The 12,035-nt window shown below is 42.2% G+C and overlaps 1 protein-coding gene across 10 annotated transcripts in view; it reads left to right on the top strand.

Annotated features, from left to right (window-relative positions):
• Window positions 1-12,035, top strand: part of PCDH1 (protocadherin 1) — a 150,146-nt gene that overhangs the window by 21,250 nt on the left and 116,861 nt on the right. For all 10 annotated transcript variants that reach the window (XR_016280523.1, XR_016280522.1, XM_089516162.1 and 7 more), the window contains exon 2: window positions 4,145-4,956. Coding sequence is in view for 8 of the 10 variants with exons in the window: in XM_089516162.1 (XP_089372288.1) it covers window positions 4,145-4,956 (812 nt within the window). In the remaining 2 variants the exon portion in view is untranslated. The remainder of the gene's footprint in view (window positions 1-4,144; window positions 4,957-12,035) is intronic.

Raw genomic sequence — 12,035 nt, 5'->3', positions numbered from 1 at the left:
CAAATTCAAAGGTGTCTTTCTTGAGGAGGGAGAAAAGCAGTTGTATTTAGTCAGGGTCCCCAAGATGTGTATATTGTAATAAGTAGTAAAAGTGGCAATGCCTCTTTCAGTAAGTTGCAAGAAAGGATGCACAGGTAAATGAGGTTTTATTAGAATCAAGGTAAATAGCATATTGTTCTTCCTGCTAGCAACCATGGGCCTCCTGCCAATGCAGCCTTTTGCCGAACAAAATGCATATTAGACATGGTTAGGGTTGCCATAATTCTCTACTAAAAACCGGGACAAAATGTAGGACAAAATTTAGACCAAAATATAGGGCAATTGTAGGATAAAATTTAGACCAAAATGTAGGACATTTAAGAAAAATGGAGGACCTTAAATGTCCTACATTTGGGGCTAAATTTTGTCCATGTTGGACAAGGTGTTAGGGCGATGTTGTAAACACAAACACAGATTGAAACTACATTTATACAAGCCGTTATGACTGAGCTTTTCAGTTTTCACTGTTCCCACCCATGTTTCTGACAATATGTGCTTAGTTCTCAGACATAGCTGTGTTGGCCTGGAATATCAGTATGCAAGGTATCTTGCTGCACCTTTGAGACTAACTGAGCAGAAGAAGTTGTAAAATAAGCTTTAGTAGACTTGGCTGTATCTGTGGAAGCAGACTCACAAGTCTATAAAAGCTTATGCAACAACTTCTTTCGCTAAGTTAATATCAAAGGGGCTACAAGATCCTTGCATCCTTTGACGAGTAAGAAGGTCGAAGGAAGTGTTAAGAAGGTACATGTATGTGAGAAAATGTATAAGAGTAATAAAGGAAGATCTAGGAGATCAGTAGGAAAAGGAACAAGAATGAGTTTTGAGGGATGATGGGAGCATAAATGAGATGGTATTAGATGAGAAAAGTGGTGGGATTAAGAAAGGAATTTATAAAAGGAAAGTTTAAGAAGATGTTTAATTCAGTTTATTTTTGGATGAATTTCTTGTGTTTTTGAATGAATCTGTAAGGGAATTGGTATGCATGGTTTATTACTATGTACAAGTGTTGTAGATATTGGGATGGATGTGGGTATAATTTGAATGTTTGATGTTACATGTGGATGGAATCTGTATTAATGTTTTTAAGTTGGGAAAAGTATGTTTTTGAATAAAGATGATTACATATAAAAAAGAAACTTTCATCCTTTCTTCAAGATTTTGGTGCCCTTGATCCCCACTGCTACCAAATTTGCGGCTGTATTACTGAATTCTGGTGTTGCAGTGGTAGCAAATAAAGGTTGCATGTTACCTTTAAAGCAAGCCATGTAGGTAGTTACGTTTTAAAAATTCACTCCAAGAGAAAATTGGGAGCCAGAAAAATGACCTACAGACTATGTCCTACAGACTGAACTTTGGATGCACTTGATCTTTCTTCTCTCTCTCTCTCTCTTCCTCCCTCCCGCTCTTTTTTTTTAAACCTGAAGATCCACTAACCAAAATGAGATGCAAAAGTCATATACTTACAACTGAAAAACATGAGGCCTCTGAATATGTTTTGGGTACATTCAACCTGATTTCCAGTTTTAGAACTGAACTGAACTCATATATTTTCTTCATATTGTTCTTGTTTGCCTTCATGTCATTTCCAGTTTATGGCAATCCTAAGGCTTAGGGTTGAGTGCAAGTGACTCACTCAGTGGGTTTCCTTAGCTGAGTGGGCAACTGAACCCTCATCTCCAGAGTTGTAGTTCAATGCTCAAATCACTACACCATGCTGGCTCTGTTTTCTTCATATTACCTATTTTTCTTCATTTCAGGAGCCTAATTTAGCTGGGAAAATGTTATTGTTAAAAAAAAATTAGAAGCTGGATACTTGCTGATCTACTGGAAATCACCCAGATTACTAGTAGATTCCAGTCTACCTATGGACCACACAGAATTGAGCAGCAGATTTTGTCAGAGGGGTATTAGTGCTGTGCCCATCACAGTCACCCCACTGTATGTATCTGCTGTCACCAGTTTAGGGATCTTTCAAGTTACATCTGCAATGATAAACCCAGACATAATGGCCTCTTTTGTATCTACTTTTCCTGTAGTGGGGATGTGCCTCTTATTTTACGGTTCCAGCATATGGGAAACTGGCATAGTAGAAAGAGCACCAAGTAAAGGAGGAACTAGGAAAGAACTGAATAATAATTTCAATCCACCACAACCAACCACGTGACATTGGGTACAGAGTTATAAGAACAGCTCTGATCAGTGATCTCGGCTCATGAAATATACCATAGACATACCTGTCATAAACATCCAGAAATCCTTCCAGCTAGTTTAACAAGTATTGCTATGTTTTGTTTGCTTAGAAGTCCAAAAATTTTAGCTGGTAATAAGCTAGTTTTGTGATTACCAGAATCAAGCATCCCTGCAATAGGATGGGCATATGCCTCACCTTGCACCTCTAAAAACAGCACTAGAAGATGAACAGGCCCATCTCCTGCCATCTCACCTCTCCATCTCCAGTCCTGAGTGGAGGAAGAAGCTTTGAGGCCCATATATCACACAAGCAAGTTCTTCCTTTCTGTGTGTCTCAGAGGGGAACATCAGTCTGCTTTGCCTTTACACTTGCTGAGTACTCAGTGTACCCAGGAAACACACAAGGAAATTAACTGGGTTTCCAACCCACCAGCTCTGAGTTGATGTGGGGGGAGGGGGGTGCTTTGTCCTCGCAGTTGCTGGCTGTTTCCAACAAGCTCAAGAGCCACAGTAAATCCCAGGCTTCCTCTGAATCTGCCAGCAGCAGATGATGTGTGCTAAGCACATTCAGTGCTCTAAAGCAGTAGTTTCCAACATTGGGTTCCTAAATTTTGTGGGACTGCTACTAATTGCAGAATCTCTTACCATTGGGCATGCTTGCAGGGGCTTCTGGCAGTGGAAGTTCGACAACACCTGAGGACTCCAGGTGTTGAAAAGGGGGGATTGTGCACCCATTGATAATGCCCTATGGAAGGCAATGCCAGGATTTGCCACAGGCTGCATTAAAGGTAATACAGTGCGCCCGCACCATATGCGGGCGTGCCATACGCGGCCTTGAGCATATGCGCTCAAGCCGCGGTGCGCGCGTGGGGCAGAAGGGGCGGCGCATCCCATTCAATTGAATGGGCGCGTGCGCCCGTTGCGCCCCATGCACACCTGCACCGCTGCGCCGCCGCGCACGAGCCCCATTGTTTCCAATGGGGCTCGAGCATAGGCGGAATTTGCCTTACGTGGAGGGATCTGGAACGGATCCCCCGCGTAAGGCGAGGACGCACTGTATATGCAGTTGTGAAAGACCATAGTTTGATACAAGTAGCTGACCCTGTGTCTAGCCATCATCTTATCTGATTCTCTGTGAATGTTTTGTTCGCAAATCCTTGTGGTATCTCCCTTTAGAAATGACAAAAGTTTGATTCCACTGCTCACGAGACCTAAATGTTGGCTGATAGAATAAAGCTGTCTTGAAGAGAATGGAAAACTAGAGGGTACTTAGAATATTAGATTGTGTTGGCATCAGTTAGAGTGCTGTGCCTCCCCCTAAACAATGTACCTACTCTGTAATATTGGAGGTTATATATGTATGCGTGTTTGTGCACGCAAGGTGTGCTTGTAGTGTCAATATACTTATCTGGTGATTTTGTTAGGCATTACCTCCAGGAACACATGAATCCTTTTGTGAAGCAAAGTTTACACCATATAATTGTATTTGGCATCGTCATGGTTTCATGTATCTCTCTTTCTCTCTGGGGTGAGGCTACTTACTCAGATAAAGTACACTGGGGCCACTCCTCCCTTTCTGCATTTATGTCAGGGATTGCAGCTCTTCCTGCGGTGACTAAAGTGTGGAGTAATATTGGGTGCGGCTTCCTCCTGTGACAGACAGGTGTGGCCAGTCTAGTATCAGGGCCGGGACGATTTACTGAGGCACCTTGAAGACTGGGAATATTTCACTTGGTCCCAGCAGGCAGGTAGGAACATACAAGTGTTCACCTGCTTCACAGAGAAGTTATGTATATAGCCCTCAGCAGCTGACATGCTGCCTCATGTGAAGATTAGGTGAAGATATCTTGGTTTGGGAATGAAGGCACATTTCCCTAATGCCCTGCTCTCTCTGCTTTTTCTTCCCTTCCAGCTCTGCCACACTTCAGAATGCAGCAACTGGTTTCCTGCCTGAGCTTGTGGCTCTTCCTCCAGCTTCCCTGCCTGAGCTCTGGGACACGTGTCGTCTACAAAGTACAGGAGGAGCAGCCACCCAACACACTCATTGGAAGCCTGGCAGCAGACTATGGCTTCCCAGATGTGGGGCACTTGTATAAGCTGGAGGTGGGTGCTCCTTACCTGCGTGTGGATGGCAAGACTGGTGACATCTACACCACAGAGACCTCCATAGACCGGGAGAGCCTGCGCGAGTGCCAGCAGCTGTTTCCAGGGGACCCTTGTTTTCTTGAGTTTGAGGTTTCTATTACAGACCTGATGAACAATAGTCCACGCCTGCTGGAAGGGCAGATAGAGGTGCTGGACATCAATGATAATACACCTAACTTTGCCTCTCCTGTCATCACACTAGCCATTCCTGAAAACACCAATATTGGTGCACTCTTCCCCATTCCGTTGGCCATGGACCGTGATGCTGGTGCAAATGGTGTTGCTTCATATGAGCTCATGCCTGGTGCAGATGCCCAGAAACTGTTTGGCTTGCAGGTGGCTGAGGACCAAGATGAGAAACAGCCACAGCTGATTGTCATGGGAAATCTGGACCGAGAGCAGTCAGAGTCCTATGACTTAACCATCAAAGTACAAGATGGGGGTAGTCCTCCACGAGCAAGCAGTGCGCTTCTTCGCATCACCATCCTGGACATGAATGACAATGCACCCAAATTTGAGAAGCCTTTATATGAGGCTGAACTCTCAGAGAATAGTCCAATTGGTCATTCCGTGCTGCAGGTGAGCCCCTCCTTCAATATGTCGTTCAGATCTTGTTAAGTTACTTTAAATGTAATAGACTTCCAAGAGACACACACTCCCATCACAGATTAGTTACTTAGATAGATGTGCGGGAAGCGTTGTTCCAGCACCAATTCTAGGGTTCGAGAACACACACCAACCACACGCTCCCGAACCCTAGCAAGTGACAGTGACACCATGATGGTGGCCTTCCATCCACATGGGGGCCGCCATTATGATGTAAGTGACACAGCGTATGTCACGTACGTCACCAATGCGTCACAGTGTGCCAATGGCTCACTCGGGATGTCCACCACACGGACTTTAAAGAACCCGTTTTTTCCGGGTTCTTTTCGGTTTGGAAAAACACCGCACGGTTTGGCTGCTGCAGCATCCATCGGGAGCAAAAATGGGCAGCTCCAGCCCACCCTTTTGGGATAGTCTGTCGAGCCCCTTAGTTACAAGTTTTAAAAGTAACATTTAATTTTCCCATGCTTTAAGAATACTACAGTTCATCACCATCATTCAATAAGGCCATATTCCCATAGTTAGAAAAGTAACTGAAAATTCAAGTTACAGTTAAGTATAAGGAGTTAACTTTAATTGTTATGTTACATCTTTAATTGTATGTTATAACTTTTATTGTTCCTTAGTTACTGGAAAGAGATACTCATTTCAAGTGACTACAATGGGTCCTTGTTATCCGCTGGGGTTTGGTTCCAGGATCCCCTGTGGATAACAAAATCCGTGGATGCTCAAGTTCTGTTAAAGACAATGGCATTGTGAAATGCTGTCCCTTATATAAAATGGAAAATGAAAGTTTGCTAATTGGAATTCATACTTTTTTGGAATATTTTCAATCCGTGGATGCTTTAATCTGTGGATAAGGAGAGCTGACCGTATTACTAATTATTTTCAAGTTTCAGAGTTTTTGTTTTTGTTTTTTGTTTTTTTTCTTTGCTTTCCATGAATAAAACCTATCATATTTGGCAAGACAGGGAGGAGACACAGGTGTGGGGATCTTAGTAAGCAATTTCTTGAGGAAAGCTGCAATTGACAATTTTAAGCATTTATTTAGTTGGGGCATATAGATTGTCTTGAACATGTAGAAGAATCATATGGGTGCACCCTCTCTGTAACTATGGCCCATTCCACACGAGCACCCTAGTACGTGCTCGGCACGTACTAGGGTTAGGAAGGGGCATCCTTTCCGGGCGCCGCCATCTTGACGTTGCAGACGCTTAGCGTCCGCACGTTGTTTGGCGGAAATGACACCGCGAGTGCACCATTGGCAACTTGCGGCGTCATTTCTGCGCCACAAAAAGAACTCACTTTTTGCAGATTCTTTTTGCTGCGTCCGAGAATCACGCGGTTTGTCCGCTGCGGTTCCCGGACGCAGCAACCAGCGGCACTGGCAGAGCGCCCTTTTTGGGCGCTCTGTCAAGCGCCTATACCATTTTAGAATAAGAGTAAAAGATCTGATGCTTACTTTATTGCTCCTCAAAATCCCTTCATATGGGAATCCTGCACATAAAGGAGATGGCTATTTGCAATCACACTAGACGAATCCTGCTCAGAAACGGGATTTTAAAAGTAGAAAAAAAACCTGCAAATGTAGAATGTTTTTCATATGCATTTGCACCAATGGCAATAAGACAAAAATAAAGTGAACAAAAAGTTAACAAAAATGACACCTTTTTACTTTCGGGTTCCCATAAGTAAAAAGGTATCGTTTTTGTCGACTTTCCATACACTTTATTTTCGAGTTATTGCTGTTTGGAAGAAATGACGTCTGAAAACCATCTGCGATTTTTTTCCTACTTTTAAATCTCATTTCTGAGCGGGATTCGTCTAGTGTGATCAGATCTGTAGTAACATGAGTGAGAATGAGGATATGTAAATATTGCCTGAGGTTGAAAGATATTGATACAGTTTGGGTTAGGAAGTTCTCCTGTGATACAATCTGAGTTGTACCAGATGACCATGGCAATGATTTACTACAATGCTCAGTAATATGACTTTTCCATTTCAAGATTCTTTACAGAAATCCTTATAGACTTGACATCATGTGCTGGTTCCTCTCTGGAACACCCATTCCAATGTTAATGCTTCTTTCTGTGTGATTCAATGTTTTGTCCCATTGCAGAGAGATATTTGGCCCTACTAATGGTAGGAGTATAACACCTACAATTTCTTACCATTTCTTGTGCTGGTTAGGCCTGTTGTGACTTGCAATCAACCACCATCTAGAGAGCTGCTTGTTCTGCTGTGTCTGCCCTATCCTAGCAAAAGTTTTCTGTTAGCCATTTATACCCATGGAGTGTGCATAGGGATGGGGATTAAGGATATCTGTTAATCTGCAGTAGTATCTGTTGATAACAAGAGTTTTGCTATCAATTTAAATATTAAGTTCTCACTCTTGTGAGGAGGTACATTTGAGGCTGATAACACAGCAACCCATGTCTACTGAAGGTGTGCATGGTGTCTTTCTTTACTGTTACTTGAAGGAGAGTGGGAACAAAAATGTATCTCCATCTTCAATGTAGGTGGTGTAAAAATAAAATCTGAAATTTACAATTTTAACAGATGGCAGTTAATTCCTAAATCAAAAATGCATTGATTGCAGGGAGTTAAGATCTGGTGCAAGATTTTTCCGCCAACAGGACAATCTTGTTCTGATTGATTTCTAGATCTGCTGACAGGCATCTGTCAGCAGGACTTCCCTGTTGGACAATATCTGCCAGTGGAAGAGCAAAAAAAAAAAAGGGGGGGGTCAGAATGATGAAGGAGTTGAATTACACCAGATCCAAACCAGTTCCAGTTCAAAGGCTCAGCAAGAATGTACACAGGAAGTTCAGCCAGGGCAAAGGTAGTCCTTAGTAATTTCCTACTCTTGGGATTGATTGAGATTCAGTACAGCTTCAGCTTGTCCATCTTCGTCAGTTAGGATTGTGTGCTAAGGCATCTATCCATCCATCCTGTCTAGTAAAATGATAGTCAAGTGGAGCAAATGAGCAGGAAAAAGCTGCTTTGAGAGGCAAATGATGGGCAACCCTTTTAAAAAGAATATGATGATGTTTTCTCTGAACAGATCATGTTTTGGGGTAATGAGACCCCAGTGGACAGTTTGGCTAGCAGTCTGTCACCTATTTGCTGTTTCCTCCCACAGTGCTCTGTTCCAGGTTGAGGATCAGGATTGGGATGATACTTAAATCCCATCTGACTTCATCAGAGGGAAGAGGTAGCTAACAAGAGTCCATTCTGTAAGCTTGGATAAGACCAACTGCCATTTGTTTTTTCTCATCACAGTCTCAGGCAATGCCCTGCTGTTTAATTCTATTTCCTTTTTCCTTTACATTAAATTGTAAATTATTATTTTAAATCAGAACCTTTCCCCCCTGAAACCACATTTCCTTTGTAGTAAAGTCAGGCACTACATACAGGTGTTGGTGGGGCCAAAGTGACACCATATCCCCCCCCCTTCTCTTTCTCGTGATTAGGGGTAGGCAACTGTGGTAGGCACCCTGGTGGCGCAGTGCTCCCCAAGATTCACTCAGCCTTTCATCCTTTTTTTAGATCAGTAAAATGAGTACCCAGCTTGTTGGGGGCAATTGGCTTACATGTTGTAAACAGCTTAGAGAATGCTGAATTCACTGATAAACAGTGTAGAAATGTACATGTTATTGTTGTTGTTATTGCTATTGTGTGAGGGCTGAAGGATGAGTGACCCAGAAGCGACCAGAAGTTCTAGCTTTATTTCTGGCTGTATTTCAGCCATTTTCCCAATTTCGGAAGCGCCATATTTCTGTGTATTTTTGCAAAATCTTGGATGATTTGGAAATAATTTTTCACCTTGATGTTTACAAAGGTGTATTAGGGATCCATGGCTTTTGGGGATGTCCTAGGAGTTTAGGAGGGATGCTGGCTTTGACGGCAGGCTTTGTGTTCCCCACTCATATTTTAAATTATCAGTCGTACTTTTTTGTTGTTACAATTGTTGGGGTAAGAGTGGTAAAGAACATCACCGCCCACATTCTTTCTTATCTATGTCAACACACCCAGTCCAAACACGTTCACCATTTCTATTCACACACATCTACCCACATACTTCCTCCATTTCCTGAGTGGAATTCTCAATGCAAAGTGGATGAATTTTCAGTAGGATATCAGACAGAAGCCTCTTAGTATCACTGAGAGTCCCTCTTCTTTAGTATACAAAAAGTCTCATCCTCTAGTTTCCACTTTCATAGATGTTCACAATTGGCTCAGATCCCCTACAATAGGCCAGGATTTTTTAAAAATCCTGATCCTTATTAAACATTATTTTAGACCTCTCCATTTGACTGTAGCAGATCAGATTGCTGGTAAAGCTGGCTCGTGGATTTCTGTAACTGATTCTTCAAAGATGTAGCCTTGGGGCAAACTACTGGAGGGATATCATACCCAGGCATTGCTGAGTTGCCCCATATACTACCAACATAAAAGCTACACATTCACTCTCTCTTCTAACCTTTGCTGTTACATTTGATGTCAAAGCCACCTTTGTGCCCAAATGGATGAAGCAAGAAAATAACTCAAACCCTCATGCTCAGAGCCACTTTACTGGCTGATATAAAGCAAACACTGAGAAATGAGTATCTGTTCCTTCTATTGCTCTTGCAGTGCATTTCAACAGCAAGGGAGAATGGGTGCTAATCTCATTCATCTCGTTTTCTCACTCCAGCATCACTCAGTCTAAAGAACTGAGCAATGCATTCAGTGGTTTACAAATGCAGCATCAACAACCAGACCATTTCTCTGCTGGTAGTTTGCAGCATAGTCCCACTTCCTTCCTATTGCTAGGGCTGAGGAACATGCTCAGCTGGGTTTTCACAGTGGTTTTCTTGGCACATTCCTGGCATACCAGAGTGGGAGAGGTGGCCTCTCAGCTCAACCAGTCAAACCAGTTGCACCAGAAAATCATGGAAAGAGAAATGCTTCCTCCCGGACTCAGGCATCACCTGGGCTTGGGGCCAAGAGTGGGAAGAACTTAGAGGAGTCTGGCTGGTTTCTAGACATACATGTTTTCTGGGAGATAGCTGTATATGCAACCAATGCATTGTATGAGATGATCTTTGGTGACGGCAGATAAGGATTGAATGTGTTACTTTGGACTAACAGAGAGTTTGAATGGTAACTTATAGAAATTAATATAGTGGGCCCTTCCCTTTTGTGGGGGATCCATTCCAGACCCACGCACCCCCGCATAAGGGGAATTCCGCATATGTTTGAGCCCCATTAAAAATAATGGGGCTTGTGCTGTGGCGCAGCGTGGTGCACATGCCATTACCCCTTCTGGGTTGTACCAAGGCTTCTTCTGGCACGGCTTTCAGCGTGTGCTGAAAGCCATATATATCGCACCCACATATGACGCAGGCGCACTGTGCCAACATTTCTGACCATAATGCTAATGAATTTTATTTTATATATTAATGGCAAAGTGACAGAGACAATACTGTTGAACTTCAAAAGTGATAGAGTATCTAGTGTGAGGAAAATGGTGAAAAGGCTCAGCTAGGATTCATACCAGAAGTGAGAAAAGGAAGTGCATGGTTCAGTAGGTCACTGGCATGGCTACTGAGCAGTGTGTAGGAACCTGTTGCAGATTTATAAAAGGCTTTGTTCAGAAACTGGAAGTCTTGCCCAAATGAAGTGAACTTACAAGAACATAAACTAATACAGTGGAAATACAGCCAGAAAATTAGGGATGCAAACAAGGAGTTGAATCAGGACAAAACATGAGAAGCAGGAAACAAGCCAGAAAGACAGTTGTATCACTGGATAACATAATAAAATTTAACAAGCTCTGAAGGAGAGTAAGAGAGATTGCAGAGAAGCTAGATGAATTCAAAGAATCTGTCTTCACTGCTAAAGATACAGGAGAAATATCCAGGTATAAACTGATGTTTCTAGGAAGGGAGAGTGAGGAACTTAGGAACATAGTAGTGACCAGAAGAAAAGTTCAAGATCTCATTGATGAATCTTAAGTTACTCATCTTTTGATTAAAATAATGTCCCTAAAATCAGCCTCCCATGGGCACCTGACTGGCCATTATATTCACAGTGTTGGACTAGACAGGCCTTCAGTTGATCTCGCATGGCTCTACATATATATATGTATGTATATATATATATATGTTATTTATTTATTTATTTATTTGTATCCACCTGTTTTTTTATGAGGTAATCTTCAGAACAGTACAAAAGGACAACCAAAGGATCAAGGTTGGAGTATCTTCCCTAATGAGGAAAACTTAAAGTACTTGGGGCTTGTTCTTCTAGAGAAAAGATATGGGAGGAGTCATGATATAAAGATTTATAAAACTTTGTATGATATTGATAAAATGTAGAGACAAATATGCTTTTATTTGTCTCCTATAACACTTTTGTCTACTTTAACTCATGGTCACCCATGAGTAGAGTAGAGTCAAGACAAACAGAAGGATGTAAAGGGATATCACAGGATATGAATTGCCATTGCTGCCCATGTCTCTGAAAGGAGGTTAACTAAATTAATGGAAAATAGTTTTACTGGCCATTGGTTAACTTCATATTCAGAGGGGATGCATGCAGAGTTTCCCAGGAGCATCTGACTGGCCACTGGTGGAAACAAGAAGCCAGAGTAGATGGCGCTTTCATCTGATCTAGCAGAGATTTAATTTCCTTGGAGTGAAGAGGAAATTTGAATTTGGGTCTCCCCAGTGCAAGCCTAGCAACATGTACAAGATGAATTTTTAAATGCCTTTTGCATCAGGGTCAGACAAACTTGTGAGAGTTTCTGTGTTTTTTAATTAGGATTAAGGTGTACCAGCTTGAATTTGATGGGAAATACTGACTCGTGCTTAAATGTAAAGAAAAAGAGCCCTCTGGGCACGTCCTCAGCCCAGGCATTTGCATTCACTACCAGAACTGAATTTATAATCCTTTCGTACAAAATCCCGCTGCTAGTGTTCTTCCTCACTTTCTTTAAACTAGAAAGTTAAATTCAACTTCATTTACAATTATTGTTCTTACTGTTAGGCAACTGACAAGCAGAAGCC

Source organism: Sceloporus occidentalis, unplaced genomic scaffold (assembly GCF_023333645.1).
Source record: "Sceloporus occidentalis isolate IW3139 unplaced genomic scaffold, rSceOcc1.0.p SCAF_3, whole genome shotgun sequence".
NCBI lineage: Eukaryota > Metazoa > Chordata > Lepidosauria > Squamata > Phrynosomatidae > Sceloporus > Sceloporus occidentalis.
The sequence above is the reverse complement of the archived record's forward strand: the minus strand, read 5'-3'. Positions and strand labels throughout refer to the sequence as shown.